The sequence below is a fragment of the Myxocyprinus asiaticus genome, chromosome 37 (genome assembly GCF_019703515.2).
Source record: "Myxocyprinus asiaticus isolate MX2 ecotype Aquarium Trade chromosome 37, UBuf_Myxa_2, whole genome shotgun sequence".
Lineage (NCBI taxonomy): Eukaryota > Metazoa > Chordata > Actinopteri > Cypriniformes > Catostomidae > Myxocyprinus > Myxocyprinus asiaticus.
Window position 1 is genome coordinate 23708620 of NC_059380.1, and position 19932 is coordinate 23728551.

General features: G+C 40.4%; 1 protein-coding gene across 3 annotated transcripts in view; it reads left to right on the forward strand.

Annotated features, from left to right (window-relative positions):
* The window catches only part of LOC127428164 (tubulin polyglutamylase TTLL7-like), a 136456-nt gene that overhangs the window by 25643 nt on the left and 90881 nt on the right, over positions 1–19932 (forward strand). For all 3 annotated transcript variants that reach the window (XM_051676301.1, XM_051676299.1, XM_051676300.1), the window contains exons 2-6: positions 823–1071; positions 1413–1547; positions 3002–3123; positions 10780–10847; positions 10958–11116. In XM_051676301.1, coding sequence (XP_051532261.1) covers positions 1047–1071; positions 1413–1547; positions 3002–3123; positions 10780–10847; positions 10958–11116 — 509 coding nt within the window. In that variant the 5' untranslated portion in view covers positions 823–1046. The remainder of the gene's footprint in view (positions 1–822; positions 1072–1412; positions 1548–3001; positions 3124–10779; positions 10848–10957; positions 11117–19932) is intronic.

Consider the following 19932-nt stretch of genomic DNA (forward strand, 5'->3'; position numbering starts at 1 on the left):
CCCTACACGCATCGTTTCAAAGCAGCTTTATGGAAAATTATGCATTAATAGAAAATGAGGACCCTAGCCCTCCTTTTGCGTTTTAAATGAATAATGCGATTGAAAATCATGCCTTAAAAATGAATGTCTTTAGGTCCCCAGTGAGCAAGCAAAGGAGACTTTGACATAAACAGATGAGACACAGTTTATGTTTATATGTTTAGAAAAAATATGCCCACACAAAGTGAAAAAAATGACCCTGAAAATCAATAATCCAATAAGGAACAATCTTAGCATTGTGGTGGTGAATTTTGCACTGGCAACCACCACTAACATTTTCGTTAGAAAATGCACAAATCTAGTTTGGATTATGTTATATTTGTAAATTAAAGTAAAAAGAAGATTCATAGTAGGTTGCCATCAGTGCTGTATTGTTGAATCAATAGTAGCCAAGCTTTTGTGTTTTTGCTCTTCTATTGAGCATGATATTATAGTATTAGTTTTTGTAGAGCATGTTGTTCTGTTAGACATGTGCTTTAATACTTGACAGATTACAGGCGTGTAAAGCAAACATTAGAATGTTAAACATGCAGAAATTTCACCGGCTGATGAGGCAGTGACGCTAATGTTGCGTTACTTTGACAGACAGCAGACAGACCCTCATCTGCTGAAGCCAGTAAGAGCTGATCAGTGAGGTGAAACCCGCTGTCAGTGGAGCTGATATGTTTGAGTGACACAGCAAACGTCTGGCCAGACTGTGCAGTTCCCTCCAGCACTTCTCTTTGTCTGTCATTACCAGTCTTACTGTTTCTCTCTCTCTCTCTCTCTCTCTCTTTCTTTCAGACACCTTGTCCATCTGTGGCTCTGTGGAGAAGCCCTGAACCCTTTAAGATATACAGTCAACAACCACTCTTCACAACCGTTCTCTGCCCCGTTAACCTGGAGTACAGATGATCTTGCCATGTTCTAAAAGTATTGCTACAAAGAAGACGAGGAAGTAGATCGGTGCCAAACCGGGCCTTAGGAGTGTCAGGGGCCAGGCAGAGTGAGGGTTATCTGTTTAAGAAATGCCCTCGCCCCCCAATGATGGAGGTAAGTATGATCAGAGACATTTTAAGATGATTAGACAGATCACTCAAAATAAAATGAATGGTGACTGTAGGGGTGGAAGCCTTGCAGTTTAAAGAGCCAATCACCTGTTTTGCACAGGTAAGCACTGCTCGCATTTTCTTGTGAGTGAGAAAACGAAAATCTCTAGTTATTCTGTCAGGAGGTAAGCACTCTGGTGGGAATTGAAGGGGTTTTTGTGATCCAAGGGCAGAAATATATATATATATATATATATACTTTCATGCAATGATGTGCAATCAATTTAAATGCTAGAAAATAAACATGCATTTTTCTATATTTCATCCCATCTTCGTTTTCCACAGACGATCAAGGAACGTCCCCCGTGAACATGCCACCGGCTCTCTCCAATCAGAATGGAGTGAAGAGGAAGGTTCACACCAAGAAAAAGAAGAAGGGCTTTATCACAGCCAACGTTGTAGGAACAAAATATGAGATTGGTAAAACAAATTTTACATGCGACATGCCAAACGCGTTAATGTAATATTTAATAAACAGATAAAACAGAACTCCTACAAGAAAATCCCTTTGTCATGTGACATAGTCATAAATGTGAATTATAGACACTGATTTTATTTTTTTTCTTTCCTACATCAGCATAGATTCACTCCCCCTTTCTTATTTTATATTTTAAATCACAATAGTAGATAATTTGCTCAATTTGTGAACAATTACAATAGGGAAAATACAGGGGGTGTAAAGTATTTTTACTGTACTTTATTACTATATTTAAAGGAATATTCTGGGTTCAATATATGTTAAGCTCTGTCAATATCATTTAAGGCATTATGTTGATTACCAAAAAAATAAAAAATAATATATATATATATATAGTTATATAGTTAGTTTAGTGTTTGAAGAGTTTCGTGGTCATGGCAATGAAGTTGTAAAATTGGACATAACTTTAAACAGTAAAGTGATTTTATCACACTGAAATCATAAGAAGCATATTATTTACGTTTTGTGGCTATATTTTTAAAACAGTGAGCATTTTAATGTTTATAGATTGGCCCCATTCACTTCCATTTTAAGTGCCTCACTGTAGCCCAGATTTTTTTATTTATTTATATTTAAGAAAAGTCAAAATTAATTTTTGTGGTAATCAACATTATGCCACAAATAATGTCGACTGAGCTTAAATTATAGAACCCGGAATATAAGCATAGCGACCAATGTGTTTTAATGGCCCACGCTGATTGGCCGGTAACCAAAATTATGCTGATTTATACATAAAACAATAATAATTATAGCAGATACACAAAAACACTTTTTCACAATATTTACTCAAATCTGTAAATAAAATTTTTGAAAACAGAATATGGGCACTATCTCTTGACAAGGCTGACCACTTCTGTTTATCACATTCCTGTGAATTTGACTTTTATTTAAAAATAAAAGAAAATACTACCTCTGGTTGATAGTGTGTTTGTTGTTTAAACTAAATCCATTTTTATGTTGGCAAGGGTTCTCTGCTTTGAAATATCCTTATAATAGTAATTATCATAACTGTTGGCAATAAATCAATCAAATATTTACATAGCAGGGTTGCCATGTATTCTAGCTTGGGCTTAAATGGATTTCAGTGTAAGCATTATTGATTGTTGATTTATCCTTATCCATCACATCACATCATTATTATAATATTACCAATTATTGCAATTAACTAATAATTTTTGTGGAGGTTAATGAAATGCAGCTTAAAGCATTGTGGTTAAAGCAAAAGCATCATTAACACATAAACAAAACATGTTTTCATTTCAAGAAATGAACAAGATGATTTGTGTTGATGAAATGGATTCCATGTTTGTGTAAATTCTGTCACTGAAACGGAAATATGATAACATATTGTAAGAGTCAATGCATATCAAATGAATGTAATGTGATTTATTTGCAGTTCGTATTGTAATTGAGGAGATGATCTTTCATAAAGCCAGAGATGATGATGAGATGGCCAATCTCATCTGGAATGACTCCGCTGTGCAACACGAGAAAATCGCTGAGCTCAGGAACTACCAGGTACTGTGATTTGATTTTTATTTTCAGTTCAAAGAAAGAAAAAACAAACAAAGGAAAAAAAAAAACAGATAAAATCTGATACAAAAAATGTGCTTACTAAGAGATGTGACTTTACCACGGCTTATAAACACTTTCTTACCGTCCTTCACAGACATTTAGGGTTTAACCAACAGAACTGCTCTATCTAATGCTCATGCCCACAAGTAGTCAGTGTTGGGGAGTAACGGAATACATGTAATGGGATTACGTATTTAAAATACAAAATATAAGTAACTGTATTCCACTACAGTTACAATTTAAATCATTGGTAATTAGAATACAGTTACAGTCAAAAAGTATTTTGATTACTGAAGAGATTACTTTGCATTTTATTGTCATTTGTTTCATTTAATATTTAGTCCTTTCAGATGGAAAACATTTATACATATAAATGATGCGATCCAAAGTGCATTTGAACAGCGGTGAAACACTTTCTTATGAAGTGTTAGATTCATACGAGCAGACAGAGAAGTTAGTTTGAAGTAAGTCTGGAGCAGAAGAAATAGAAATAAACCTTGTGTAAATTGTCAGCTTTACGCTAAGCTAAAATGCTATTTCAAGCCATTTCACATGCACATGTTACCAGGCAGGATCATATTTTTTTATCAAGAAAATTCACATTGGATCATAAATTCTTTTTTTCTAGTAAGACCTTTGATATTAGCGCAAAAATCGTATTCTTGATAATAATTTTTGTATTGTTTTCCTGTAAGAATATCTACAAATCCTTCAAACAAGATCAGTTTAATTAATCTTGTTTTAGAAACAACACTGCATAAGATATTTAGGTTTTTCAGAGAATGTATTTTTAACATGTGTATTTTGTCTTACTGTACTGGCAGAGTTTTTATAGTCAAAACAAGTAAAAAAATCTACCACTGCTGAAGAAGTAATCCAAAGTATTTAGAATACGTTACTGACCTTGAGTAATCTAACGGAATACGTTACAAATGACATTTTACAGCATATATTCTGTAATCTGTAGTGGAATACATTTCAAAAGTAACACTCCCAACCCTGCAAGTAGTATAGTAAAGCGTCTATTGAGGTTAAACCTGCACCACACTTGCAGATTCCAAACAACTCGATTTTGGCCGAGGGTGTCACACATGCAGACTGTTTTGCTGAGATCTTGCACTCTTCAGTCAGAGGTATGACACACTTGCAATCCAAAATGGTGGAGGGGTGACAAACATACCAACTCACTGCAACTCTCTCTCTCTGATTCCCTTTCATGTGGAGCTTGCAGAAATAACAACAGGAGAACATAAACAATAGGGTGTGAACAAAATGACTAAAGACAAAATATGTGAGCATAAACAGTTACAATAAAGTGTTCTAGGGCATTTTCAGACATGTAGCTTGCTTGATTTGTGTCCATACAGGGGCTAAATGCATTGTTGCATTTTCGTCATGGTTTGGTTCGCTTTCAAAATATTTTAAAGGACCAAAACTGTAAAAACTTCCATTGTGGTTATTTTTATCCACCAGTAGTTGCTTTTGCATTATTTCTGGATTGAAAACTATCTGTTCTCACAGTGACAGAACACCTCCCACCCCCACATACCCACATACACACAGAAAAATTGAAACCACGTTTTTATCTGTCAAAAAGTTGCTGATGCCGTCCTACCTGTGTCTGTTCTGCCACTATCCAAAAGAGAGAAGTAATTGTAAAGATCTACTTATATCTAATAGAGCCACCAAAAACGTATATCTGCATTTTGATGATGAAATACAGTGATGAGCTGTCCAACAGAATTCTTCTCCATCCAGGTGGACTCTGGACCGATTGTTTTAGTGCAGACCCGAGTGCGATTACCGTGTTTATATATGCCTATACGAACCAAACAAAGGAAGAAAACCCACCAGGTTCTGAAACAAATGCTCCAAATGAGCCAGGTGTGAAAACGCCCTTAGGAAGTGATTCATGGAGAAACTTTGCCTTGTGAAAGTGCGTGATTGTGTATTTATCCCCTCGAGGCTTGCCGTAGAATGCGTATGTCCATATGCAGCCTTCAGTGAGTAAAGAAATGGTGTTCTATAACAACAGACTGTTGTGCCTCCACTTTCTGATGTCATTTTAGTGTAGGAAAAAAAAGACAGGAAAAATGCTTGGTCAGATTCACTTTGGATTATAATCAGCGTTTGTGATGATATGCAGCTGAGTACGATGAAAACATTCAGGTCAGCTTGTCGTCTTTTCAGTTCTTCAGTAAAAGAAGAAGCTCATTGGTCACTTGATGAGAACACCCCGGCAACAGAAAGATTTTTTTTCAAGCAAGCCAGTGTGCTTTTTCAGTTTTTAAAGACATTAGCTCAGCAGGGAGTCCCGACGGTCAAGTGATTAATAGTGTTTAAATTTTTCAAACATAGCCCTGGATACTTGGATGTTCTTCACCCATAGCTCGTCGTTAAAGGGGATCCTCACAATCCGCCAATCCTGTTTTTATGCAGGCGCTCCTAGGTACAAAGTGGCTAGGCTGTGTATTGGAATAGCAGGACCGTTTCTGAACATATGAGGGCCCTAAGCAAAATCCTGCTTGGAGGCCCCCTGCAGACCCCCCTCAGCCCCAACCCCAACATTACATTCTCCCTTCCCTCTCTTGCCACAAGGGGGACCCCTATACCTGTCTTATTCAGTAATAGCAGATGCCTGAGATTTTCTCACAGTTTTTAGTATATTTATTCTTGCCTTGCGTGGCTCCCTGGTGGCTCAGGGGCCTTAAGCACCGGCTTATACCACTTATATCTAGAAATGGCCTTAGGGAATAGCCACTTGAGCCCTCTTTATGTGAGCTATTGCACCTATTCTGCAACGTCTCCTGGTAGCATTTAATAACATAATGTATAATTGCTCTATTGTAGCTAATACAACTCTCCCCATAACATGGATGTCGCTCAGAGGCTCCATGATACAAAGCAGGCTCCCTGAAGATAATGCGCACAACACAGTTGATGGAAACACGTCAATGTTTTGAATTTACTTTAGTCAAATGTTCACACATGTGCATAAAAAATGTGAAATATTTGGATGGAAATCCCGGTTCCCTATCTGTCACTCACTCGACGTTGTGTCGATGTAGTGACACTAGGGGTCACTCTTGGGAGCCCCAAACACATCTGATTTTTGAAAAAAGGCCAATGGGAATTGGCGAGTGGAATTTGCATGCCACTCCCCTGGACATACGGGTATAAAAGGAGCTGGTATGCAACCACTCATTCAGATTTTCTTTTCGGAGCCGAGCGGTTGTATTCAGTGCACTGAATTCAATTCCCTCCAAAGACGCACCTCAAAACTGCTGGATTTACAGTGCATTTCAGCGGCTTCTCCCCCTCTGTACCCGTGGAGTGCAGAGAACGCCCCTGGGCACTTCGGCAGAGCAAAAAAGAGAGTATATTCTAAAAGATTATATTTTCATTCACAAAAAGAGTGGCACACGGAACATCCAGGTTTTTCCTGGTTGCGGTCATTATCTCTCCGCTTCTGAAGGCCAGGATCGCTGTCTTACGTGTCTGGGCGCTGCCCACGCGGAGACATCGTTCGTGGATGGGTCAAGTCCTCATTGCGAGAACATGACCATGGCAACGTTGTGGTCGCGGCATGCTTTCGCAAGAAAGCAAGCCACCCCAGCAGCTCCCCGCACCGTTCCTTCTACCTACGGGTTTGAGGCCATGTCGGTTAGCACTTGGGGCGATTTGGGGACATCAATGGGACCACCTCCGCCGGGTATCCCCCCATGGTCCTCCCATTCCCCAGCACGCTCGCTTGCCCCGGTTGGGCGCTCGGACGAGACCGCTGGCTCATCTCAGGGTGAGTTCGACCTCTTGTTCGGAGCCCGGGAAGACGATGAGCTCTCCTGCAAGTACAACAAGCCAAGGCGCTAAAAGAGCTGCACGAGGGTAGTTCTGACCCGGGATTGATGCAGGAACTGCGCTCGGCGACCGACCTCGCTCTCCGGGTGACGAAGGTCACGGTGCGGTCTCTCGGGCAGGTGATGTCCACCCTGGTGGTCCTTGAGCACCACCTTTAGCTCAACTTGGTTGAGATGCGAGAGGCTGACAAGGCATGGTTCCTTGACACCCCCATCTCCCAGGTTGGCCTGTTCAGCGACACTGTCGAGGACTTTGCCCAGCTGTTCTCGGCGGTGAAGAAGCAGACGGAGGCCATACAACACATCCTGCTCCGCCGCGGCTCAAGATCCCGCACCCCGTCTGCTCGTCACCAAGGGCATCCTCCTGCAGCAATGGGGAAGCATGACTTGATCATCAGGTTCCTGAAAGGATCTAGGAGGTTGAATCCCTCCAGACCACGCCTCGTCCCCTGGTGGGACCTCTCTGTAGTCCTTTGGGGTCTATGGGGAGCTCCCTTTGAGCCCTTGGAGTTAGCTGAGCTTAAGGCACTCTCTTTGAAGACTGCCCTCCTGACTGCGCTTACTTCCATCAAGAGGGTAGGGGACCTGCAGGCATTCTCTGTCAGCGAATCATGCCTGGAGTTCGGTCCGGGTTACTCTCACGTGATCCTGAGACCCCGTCCGGGCTATGTGCCCAAAGTTCCCACGACCCCTTTTAGGGATCAGGTGGTGAACCTGCAAGCGCTGCCCCAGGAGGAGGCAGACCCAGCCTTGGCGTTGCTGTGTCCGGTGCTAGCTTTACACATCTATTTGGATCACACGCAGAGCTTTAGAAGCTTTGTCTGCTTTGGTGGACAGCAGAAAGGAAGCGCTGTCTCCAAACAGAGGATTGCCCACTGGGTCATTGGCGCCATCGCGATGGCATATCAGGCTCAAGACGTGCCACCCCCTGCGCGGTTACGAGCCCACTCTACCAGGAGTGTGGCGGCCTCCGGGGCCCTGGCCAGTGGTGCCTCTTTGGCAGACATCTGCAGAGCAGCAGGCTGGGCTGCACCCAACACCTTTGCGAGGTTCTACAATCTCCGAGTTGAGCTGGTCTCATCCCGTGTATTGGCAGGCACGAGCAGGTAAGTTCTGGGATAGCTGGCCGGGTGTACCGCTTGCGCATAGCACCTTTCCTCTCCCTTGAGATGAAGACGTGCGCTCTTGACTCCCAGTCGTGTTCACAGACTGTGATCCCTGGATGACTTTCCTCCTTAGCCCTCTGGCAGTTGAGTTTGCGGAGAAACTCGGTGCCGGCCCAGTACGTGCGTTAATGAGGCCCTGTAGTGAGGTAGGTGCTCCACATGTGCTGGTTCCCCGAAGGCTACCCCATGTGATATCTTGCGCAAAATCATTTCCCTGTCGGTAAACTGCATCTTCCTTGGGCAGAGGCCCCTCTGCCCCCGGTCGCCATGCTTTGTAGAAACTTCGCCATGCTTTGTAGTCCCCCTTCGGGTAGGACCTACCATGGGACCTCTCCACATGACATACTTCTGACAAGGCTCGGTAAGACCATGTGACGTATTCCACTCAAAATACCCCCCCCCCCTTTTTGGGCAGGGTGTGGTCTCCGCGGTGCCTTCCCCTTGGGAGGGACACCCCCTGACATAGACACTTATGGCTCCCAGTCGGTTAACAAATTCCACTCTTTTTGGGGAGAAAAAAGGAAAAGAGGCCTCGGCTGGGCTAGCCTGTCCCTATTGTTGGGCAGTCGACTTGTTCCTGAAGGACTGTTCGATGCTCATAAGAGCGTTGGGCAGGTTACGTGATGGCCTGGTGTGTTGGCTACGAGGCACACAGCGGTCTGCCCGTCATGCACCACCAGTTCACGTAACACAGTTCAGATAGTTGTGGCGTTTTGTATAGAGACCCCTAGTGTCACTACATCGACACAACGTTGAGTGAGTGACAGATAGGGAACGTCATGGTTACTTTCGTAACCTCCGTTCCCTGATGGAGGGAACAAGACATTGTGTCCCTCTTGCCACAATGCTGAACTACCCGCTGAAATGGCCGGGACCTGGTCTTGGCTCCTCAGCACAAAACCTGAATGAGTGGTTGCATACCAGCTCCTTTTATACCCGTATGTCCAGGGGAGTGGCATGCAAATTCCACTCGCCCATTCCCATTGGCCTTTTTTCAAAAAAGGAGAGGTGTTTGGGGCTCCCAAGAGTGACCCCTAGTGTCACTACATCGACACAACGTCTCGTTCCCTCCATCAGGGAATGGAAGTTACGAAAGTAACCATGACGTTATGTCATACAAGCATCCATCCCTGACCATGAGAAATGGGGGTATAATTGGGTCTGTAGAAGTCAAAGTCTTTGATAAAGGTGTTGGAGAGTTCTTTGTACTATGAAACATACTGTACATTTCAGAACTCAAAACTTTCTTCCCAGTCCAAAAAGAGCATTTATTGAAACTAAACTGCCAAAACAACTCATTCTTAGCCAGATTCATTGATTAACACATGACAACCCACATTTACACGTCAACACATGCACATTTACATGTGTTCAGAAACTTGGCCCGCCTAGTCATGGTGAGGTAATAAGGAGGTAGTACGATGGATACTATTATTCCTAAACACCAGAAGAAATAATGATAAGAGTACATGTAGAAAAATCTGACAAGCTTTGTGTGTTTCTTGACTCTTGTGTAGCACCTGCCACTCTTTATCTGAATGTATCTGTTTTATCAGCCTTGGCAAAATATTGGTCAACCACTACTTTAAGGCACGGCAATAAACAACAGCCTGTTAATTATAAGCGTCAGAGATAGGGTAGAAAATGGTCATGAAAAAATAATTTATTGCTGTTGGTGCAAAAAATTCTTATGTTGTAAATGGACATCAGGGGAAAAAAATGGACCCCTATAACCAAGCATAAAACTAAGTAAAACCTATACATCGTATTTATAAAAATTTATAATAAAAAGAATTGCTTAAAACATTTTTAGAAAACATAAGGCTGATCCTTTCTCCAACTTGAAATAAATGACTTTTTCTCTCAATGTACTGTACGTGGCATTATAAAAGTGCAATATGAAACACTACTATATTGTGCTTGTGTAGCAAAGGGGTTGTTTTTATAATGCAGCCTCTATATGTCTGATAAAAATTCTCTGTCACATTTTACAGAATTACAGCAACAAAGACAAATACCTCAAACAATTGGCTTTGACACTCTGCTTCATGAAACTGTTTATATAAAGCTCTGTGTTATTTTCTCTTTTAGATATCCATGTCTTTCTTTCACACTTATTTAAAAAACTTGTTCAAAGTTTCTACCTTCTTCTGCTTTCCTGTGATTGGCTCGGCTGCCAAGCTACAGGTCATATGAGTCAAATTAATGGCCCTGTTCAGCCTCATTTGCTCAAAGAATACAGAAAAACTTCCCCCGCCCCCACCTTTCCTTTTTGCATTCAGAGCAATTCATTCATCTGTCACTACTTACAACTACACAAGCTCTGATGCAGAACCAATTACCTTGGCCCTTAGAGTCAAAAATGTTCTTCTTTTTTATTTTTAAATTAAAAACAATGTGGAGAACTAAATAGGGGTAAAGAAAGGTCTGACAACCACCTTTTGTTTTGAGTCCGTAATTGGACATAAATGTCAAAATATTATAGCCTCAGTTCAAGACTTTGGCTCTAATGCTGTGTTTTTCCTTGCAAAGGTGAATAACTGAATGCCCTCTAAAAGTGTGATTATTTTCCTCAGAGGATAAACCATTTCCCGGGAATGGGTGAGATATGTCGGAAAGACTGTTTGGCAAGGAACATGGCCAAGTAAGTTCACAAACATGATACAGTACCAAATACATGACAGATTACAGCTTCCCTGCACTCAAGTTGACTTTACTCTTCGTTTTTGTTCATTTTAATATCCTGTTTCTTAGAATGATAAAAAGTCAGCCTCAGGAATATAACTTCATCCCTAAAACCTGGATCTTCCCAGCCGAGTGCACTCAGTTCCAGAACTACGTGAAGGAGCTGAAACGAAAGCGCAAGCAGAAAACATTCATCGTTAAGCCTGCAAATGGAGCTATGGGTCATGGGTAGGTTACTGCAAAACAGAAGCTTTGACTCCTGTATGTTCGTGTGTGAATCGGTGGAGTATTTCTGCCAGCTCTACTGAAAAGATTAGCTTAAACCAGCATGAATTTCCATTCTGGTCCTGGCTGCTTTAAGCAAGTTAGTGTCGAACTAAATTAAAGCTGTTCACCAGCAAAACTTACTTTGAAGATTGTCATCTAGGGGTACGTTTCCCAAAAGCATTGTTAAAAAACAAATTTAGTCATTACCAACATACTTCAACGATTTAGTGTTTCCCGAACCTGTGGTTCCAACAAACATTCACAAACAGCATTGCAAAGTTGTTTGGTTGGAACTACAGCTCTCAACCTGTGGTTATAAGCATATTTCCTTGTTAGTTTGCTTTGTGCACATCATTTGACTTGGCTGAGGCTTCTATCTCTTTCATTTTATATACAGTATATCTTTCAATCTGTCAACACTTTGACCACATTTACATGCATTTAAGAAAACGGCTTATTCCGGGGTCTTGCAGAAAATGTCGCTCTGAAACTTCATGCAAACGTGAATGCAGCCGTTTAAGGGATTAAAGGCTGTTAAGAGAAAGTGCTTTCATCATACATGATTTCTGTCGGAGAACACAGCTTTTATGTTTATGTTAATGCATAAGTGACATTTATATGTTTGTGAAGAGTGTGCATGTGCGTATGTGCTCGAGTAGGACAGGGGTACCCCGAAGTCTGTTGTAGAGGGGAACCCCAATATTGCAGCGCAATGCATCTGTCGCATTACACAGTGCATGCCGCCTTTGTGTCTTCTGTAGCTTTTTTGCATTAAATGGCTTTCTGGTGTACGTGTAAATGAGAAATTATGATTTGATATCCGCAGAAGGTAATACTCAACCCCCTGCGTAACGTCATTAACAGCAGCTCTATATTATTGAATGGATGTGGTTTCGGGAAACAGTTGTTATTTTCTCCAATGATACATCAGACTATGGTGGTTAAGCAGTGAGTTACGTCATTGTATGGGAAATGCACCACAGCATGGTCTTTCTGGTGTAGCTGTTAGAACAGAAAGTTTTGCTGGTTAAACTACTTAAATTTTCTATAAGGTCATGGAAATCCTGGAAATATCAGGTAATTTTAAAAATGTGTGTTCCAGGCCTGGAAAAGTCATGGAAATTTATAAAATCTTCAAATTCATGGAAATTTCTGTAGTGGATATGCAGTTTTATAGTTTTGTTCTCCTCAAAAATATTTCAATTTGTGAGCGAATCGATCTTTTGAGTTGTCTCTTTTCAATGAATTGGTGGAGCCGCTTCACAAAATGGTTTAAATGAATCATCAGCGAAACTGTCTGAATTTGAATAATTTGCTAAAGGCTTAGGGAAGGGCTCTTCAGCTACTTTCTTTTGGGGGCCAGATTATCCATATTACTTATGATTTCATTTAAATGTAATTTTCTTTTTGGAAAAAAAAAGAGAAAATTTCTATTCTTCCATTTTCTCTATAAAATATCATCCTATGAGGAAAAAATTAGTTCTGCAAATATTGTGAATTTGCACACAATAGCCAGTGCAGGAGCCAGATTTTTGTGTTGGTAATCATTGGCAAAAGAATAACAAACTGATTTGATGGTGTTCGTGATTGAGAGGGCTGACTCACAGCTGTATCCACATTTTTCCTGAACGCAGAAGTGTTCCAAATTTGACTGTTTTCAGTTTCCGGTCTCCATTGTTTTCACTTGCATCAGCGTACATTCTTAGCGGGTAATGTAATGTTTAAGGTATTACATTTGTAAAAACTGTCAAAAAACATGTGGCTGTATAGTGCCGACACTTCACAGAGTTGAGATGACCGTATTTATTTGACAGTGCCTCAACTGGCATTATACGACCTGACATGAAGTGATGGTCCGAGGTTAGTTACTGTTGTTATGTTATGACAGACAAACAGCACAAGTTGAGCCTGAAATTAATTTTTACTCCAAGAAAACTTAAATGGTTGTTGTTCTCTGTCTGAATCGCTCGTTTGAGTAGATTTGCGTCAAGTTTTGCAGCATTGAGTCTCGAGACCAGATACAGAAAACAAGGCAATTTAAATAATCATGGTGCTGCCCAGTGGTTGCTCAGGTAAACTGTGGATAGAACCAAATATAATCAGGATATTTGCAGGTTCAGTTTCACGTTATAATTTTTTTCCAAGCCCTACAGACCCTGAACAGATGAGACACGATCGTTCGACCCTTCAAAATAGTGAATAAAAGCAAACCTTTCAGCACATTTTCTTTGAACGTTCAGTTTTCGTAATTGATTGCTTTTGTTGCCTAGTGTGCATATGCACTGACAACATTTCTGTCACAACTGCGGTGATCATTTTTTACATCTGTAGATTTGACCGCACTCCACTAAACCAAGTAATTTTATATAAATATATTTGATTGAAAAAGATGCTATAAAATGCTCACCTAAACGTTGTGATCCAAATTTAGCAAAGCAGTTTAACTAAACTATCACCAGAAAAGCTTAAATGCGCACTCTGGTCTGAACAACTTATGACGGCTGAATGCTGTTGCACGTGCCAATGAACGTTGATTGAATGATGATTAGTGGGCCGGATTTGGCCCGTGGGCCACCAGTTGACTAGCCCTGGTTTAGGGCCTTGTGCAACATTTCTGTCTACCAAGCAGGGCTCTCTGATTTTATGAGTAAGTTATAGTTAGGGCTAGGGATGTAAATTTTCAGACATTTTCATAACTGATTTTTGTGGAAATTAACGATAAGTTAATCTAATACTTGTTAACATTAATACTGCAAATCGTGCATGGAGGACTCCAAATAATATTTGCCTGGACCCTACTGTTTAAATATAATTTAAATTGATACACTTAATAAATGCAAGTATTGGCATTTCCTCTTAAAATATTCTTAGTTCAGTGCATTTTAAGACATTTAGGCTATGTTTAGTATGGATTTGTGAACTGTTTAATGACTGTTAATGAATTAAATTTAATAATAAATTGCATAGAAGATACATATTTAAGTTCATTAAAACTTCACGTTGGGGATCATGGGGTATTTCGGCCCTTTGGATTTATCTTTTTATATGAAATTAAGTCAAATCATAACACGCAGCATAAACATCACATAACATAACATTTATCAGAAGATGGTGAGATGTCAGGTGAATGTACAATCATGCTCTCCCAGTGATCACTGACGTAATTGTATGGTTGGGATAGAGGAATGCTGCCACTCTGATTACATTGAGCTTGCTTCATTTTTACAAGTGAGGAAGTGAAGGATGTTGCCGACAAGACTCGTCATGCAGCGCATAAGCGGCAGTGTGCCCTCTAGCGACGGATGACTGTATAGACAGTCTTTTTTTATAACTTGTTTTTTTATCCCCTTTTCTCCCCAAATTGGAATGCCCAATTCCCACTACTTAGTAGGTCCTCATGGTGGCGCGGTTACTCACCTCAATCTGGGTGGCGGAGGACAAGTCTCAGTTGCCTCCGCCTGAGACTGTCAATCTGCGCATCTTATCACGTGGCTCGCTGTGCATGACACCGCGGAGACCACGCACGTGGAGGCTCATACTATTCTCCACGATCCACGCACAATTTACCACACACCACATTGAGAGCGAGAACCACTAATTGCGACCACGAGGAGGTTAACCCATGTGACTCTACCCTCCCTAGCAACCGGGACAATTTGGTTGCTTAGGAGACCTGGTTGGAGTCACTCAGCACACCCTGGATTCGAACTTGCGACTCCAGGGGTGGTAGTCAGCGTCAATACTCGCTGAGCTACCCAGGCCCTCGACACTCTTTTTTTTAACATCTGCTGGCATGCTTACTGAATGCAGTTGTTCTGAAATTGATTAATAAACTTATGCTGCCTTCATGTGCTATCGGAATTATCCTACTACCAACTTCTGAAGTGGTAATTACGAGTATGTCGTGTTCACATGCTTTGGTGTCGGAAAGAACAGGAAACATGGACGACGCCAGGTTCATTCATTCATATTTCTTGAGGAACTTTTATTTTGACACCATAATACTTATCACTCAGTTAGCTTGCTGACGATAATGGAATTTTGGTCAAATACAAGCTATTTTCACAATGTAAAAATGTACATGCAGGGCCTGTGTAGCTCAGCGAGTACTGACACTGACTACCACCCCTGGAGTCACGAGTTCGAATCCAGGGCGTGCTGAGTGACTCCAGCCAAGTCTCCTAAGCAGCCAAATTGGCCTGGTTGCTAGGAAAGGTAGAGTCACATGGGGTAACCTCCTCGTAGTCGCGATTAGTGGTTCTCGCTCTCAATGGGGCGCATGGTAAGTTGTGCGTGGATGCCGCAGAGAATAGCGTGAATCCTCCACACACGCTATGTCTCCGCAGTAACGCGCTCAACAAGCCATGTGATAAGATGTGCGGATTGACGGTCTCAGACGCGGGGGCAACTGAGATTCGTCCTCCACCAGTCACTACGCAACCACGAGGACTTAAAGTGCATTAGGAATTGGGCATTCCAAATTGGGGAGAAAAAAATTTAATAATAATAAAGTATATATATATATATATATATATATATATATATATATATATATATATATATATATATATATATAAATACAATAAAAAAAATAATAGAAAAAAGTACAACATGCATAGAATTGTTGCTGATATACATAAATTAATTTGCCCAAAATGGCAAGCACTAACAATTAGCTTTATTTAGGAAAATGAACAAAACCTGTCATTCACTACAGAAACTTTACTCTCCTCCGCCATGTTGAAAGTTTAGGACTGCTTCCATCTCGGAAACTCGGGTATCAAAATTATCTCTGAGTTTCCCAGTCGTAATTACGATTTAAGGGGTTATTCATGTGCAGCTTCCGAGTGGGAAACTCGTATTTACGATAATTCCGATAGTACGTGAAGGCAGCATTAATCAAATTATTAACAGCAATTAATCGATTATCCATTAATCAATAACATCACTAGTTAGGGCTATACTTTGATTGGGTTTGGGTCAGTTACAAGTGTTGGTCAGTCTTTAAAAGACCCTTTTAAAACATGTTTCCATAACATGTAAATCTCAAAATTTTCAAAATCTCCTGTCTAGGAGGGGCTAATATGTTAATGTTCTGTTCTCATGTAAATATCTTATACGGTATGACATAATGAACTATCTAATATGAAGGAATTACACAGATGAGGCAATGGCACACACAATCTTTGCTGAACACAGCGTTATTTTGGTGCTGATTGCTGATTGCTGATTTTTGCACTAAAATACCACTGTTTAGTAATATACAACTGTTTAGTGAATTTACCCCTGTGCTTACACTTGAATGCTATCTGTATGAATAAGTAACCAAAGTCAATCTCCTTTTTTATTCTTGTGATCTATTCTGTACTCCTATAACCATAGTGACAGTGACAACATTAAATATCAAAGATGGCAACTTTTTATTTTTAACTGAGTGTAGATTTTGGTTATAGACAAAGTCTTTCTAGCAAGTCAGTCCACTGTTGGCCATCTTTGGAACACTCTCGGGAGGCTATTTCCAGTCATGACAGTGCAGCTCCTATCTACTTGAATGGGAAAAAAGAAATCTCCAAAATGGTTGGTCAAGATTACTATCAAAGAACACATTTAAAATCAGCAATAAAATTTGACAACACTGAAATCATAATTTGTACTTTTTTTAACCGATATTACACTAAAAAAAAACAATTTTCCTGGCTTGTATAGCTAATGCGCATTCTCGAGTTGATTGACAGGCAATGTCTGTATCTAAATGGTGATTGGCTCTTTTACCTGTAAGGCGGGACTTCCTTTCTGAATCCGTTGACCATTGGGCGCTAGAGCTTCTTGGTTTAGCGATCCAATTTCTCCCATTCTTTTCTATAGAAGTGGTCTGTCTCTGCTAAATAGTCTCTGGTTATAGAGTGCTGTTTTCACTCTTATTAATAATGGAACTGTGTGTGAACATAACCATATTTAGCACTCTAAAACAGGACTGACAACCATATTCTGTTGCTGTGTGAACATGTCCCCATCCTAAACCATTCTGCAAGTCTGAATCTTAAGCTAAGCGTACACTACATGACTTGCAGTCTGCGCTCTGCGACTCACAGTCTTGTTTTCGTCATGCTGGTACGCACAATACAGGACTGTAGTGTATCAACTATATGACCATTCATTCCCGACTGAGGCCATGTGTACACTGGAATTACAATGCATGTTGGGTGATCTGATCACAAATGTACAAATGAGACAGATCAGTGTTACATCTGGTCATCTTTTTATACCACTTGTGCTCGGATTTCAAGGAGAGAGTCTCTGATTTCATGAGGATATACATCAATCACAACATCTGTGTATTACTGAATGATAATAAAGCGCAAAAAAGTAAAAGACGAGAAAACTGGCACACAGTTTCTCTTGATTTTTCACCATGACGTTTAGAGCAGAATTCTGAGTTATTTTAGTACAGTAACTGTAACTGAGCTTCTAGTATGCATGCTGCTCATATCCGAGTCCCTTTTGTGCATGTTCATGCATTCGCTTTTTTAAAGTGTTCGATGGTACACTTATATCCCTTTAAATCTGCACGGAACCTGTGAAAATCCAGCCGTTACAGCTGCCTTTAGCGTCGTCCTGTTTCAAATGGATCACCCAAAATGCATCTATTAAGATAATGAAATTCATTCACAAAAACATGCAGTTTATTCTTGATAACATGTCAACAAACATGAAAGAACGGCTCTCGACTGTTTTTGCGCTTATTGGCACCATTTCTTAAGGAAAAAAAAATTTATTAAAAAAAAAAACTGCCGAAAATACTTAAAAACAGTGAGTAGGGAGATGTGGGTGATGTTTTATTTTATTTTCTAATTATTTTTGTCTCCTGTTACCCAATACCTTGCTCTCCTTTTTCAACAAACATGAAAGAAAGGCTCGCACCTGTTTTTATACTTACTTCCTAATACCTTACCCTTCTCTTTCGCTCTCTCTATATTTAATTGGTTTTGGCTCATAATGGTCTCTCACTCATCGGGACAGGGCTCACACCTGACGACAAGACGTCTAGATTTCAAGCCGTATCGTCTGGGACTAGTCTCAGCATGTTGCAGGAGTGCACACACAATAAGGCCTTTTGTCGTGATCTAAAGGCCCAGGTATACTTCGTTTTTGTGTGTTCCTGATCGGCTTGTGCCTGGTCGACCACGTTGCCTTTGTGAGTATATTCTTCTGACCACGAGCGAAAATGAAGGTGTTTGATGCATGCCCACTATAACTTCTTTGTGATACTCTTTTAGTAGAGTCAATGGCTGGCGCATGCGCCGACGAAAAATCTGAAAATCTGTCCGGGGCACGGTTAGCCCGCGCGGACTGGATTATGACAAAATTTACATCACGCATACTGTGTGCGGCGCGATTATCACCGCAGACTCGCCAAGTATAAGTATACTTTGGCCTTAAGACTTCTCATCACAGGCCAGTCGTTGACTCAAAACATCGAAGGAGATGAGCTTGAGTCATGTAGTGTCCACTAGGCATTAACCTTCTAATAACTCTATCCTCAACCTTAGTCCTTATACTAAGCCTAACACCTTAAACCCTTACGGTACCTAACCACAACCCTATATTCAAATGCTTAAACCTATTTAAAGCTTAACGTGTACACCAGTAGATGGGGCACTACTGTTTTTATGACTTTCTATGATCCAGTTGGTAAATGAATGCGTCTGTGGTCAAATAGTACAGCAAGCCATTACTTATTAAAATGAGAAGTCATCAAAGGCTGAGTTATTTTGACAGATTTAAGAAGTGAAAGTAGATCGTCTGCTTGGCGGAGCAACGGCTGCAGATTAAATTTGAAAATCGTAGTGTGATGCAGGAAATTAAGTTATATCTTCCTCTGTAATTTATTTTTCAGGCTCAAAACTAAATGAAAATTGTTTGTGTCTAAGCAGAGGCTTGTTAAAAAGTGAGGAAGGCTCCACGGTGCAAAATTAAACAGCCAACAAAGTGGGTTTTGATTACCTTCCATCAGCCCTCATCAATCATGTCATGCAATTCAAACAACCACATTATCCACAACACAACACAAGCTACTGGATGCTAAACACACCTGAGTCAACGGATGCTAAGTGCAGGACTAGAGACTGTGTGTCATTTCAGTGGAGATTAGGAAGGTTGGCCAGAGCATTGCTTTTGACTGAGAACCAAATTCAAGTACCGTGAGTTCCTTCTCAACAGCTGATTCAATTAAAATTTAATTTTTAATTATAACATAACTTTATTTATAAAACAAAACCAGTTTTACTGATCAGTAGTGATAGATGTGGCATTTTTCTATTGAAAACAGAAAACATTTGAAGTGTAATAAATCCTAGAAACCCCACAAGAGCGACTTATTACCCTATAGAAATGAGACTCAATCACAGTAAATCATTTTTAATCATTTTAATTGGGAAAATTGAGTGACTCAGTGTTACACAGGTCTTTTTAGGACTTTTTTTTTTTCATTTTCTGCAATTTTGCTCTCATTCAATACAAACAACTATAAAAGGCTTGACTATTTTCATAAAGAACTAAAGTCACAAGAGCATTTTTAGTGCCAGGGTGTTGCTTCAGTTACACACACTTTTGATTTGATTTGATTTTTTGAAACTAACAGATTTCAACTTTAAAAATTTTTAAGGTCACATTAAAACCATGCATTTATTATTTACTTTTACTTTTCAAATGCCTACATTTTCCCTTGTTCCAGACCCAGCCTCTCAATCTTAAAATAAGAAAATCCATCATAAAAA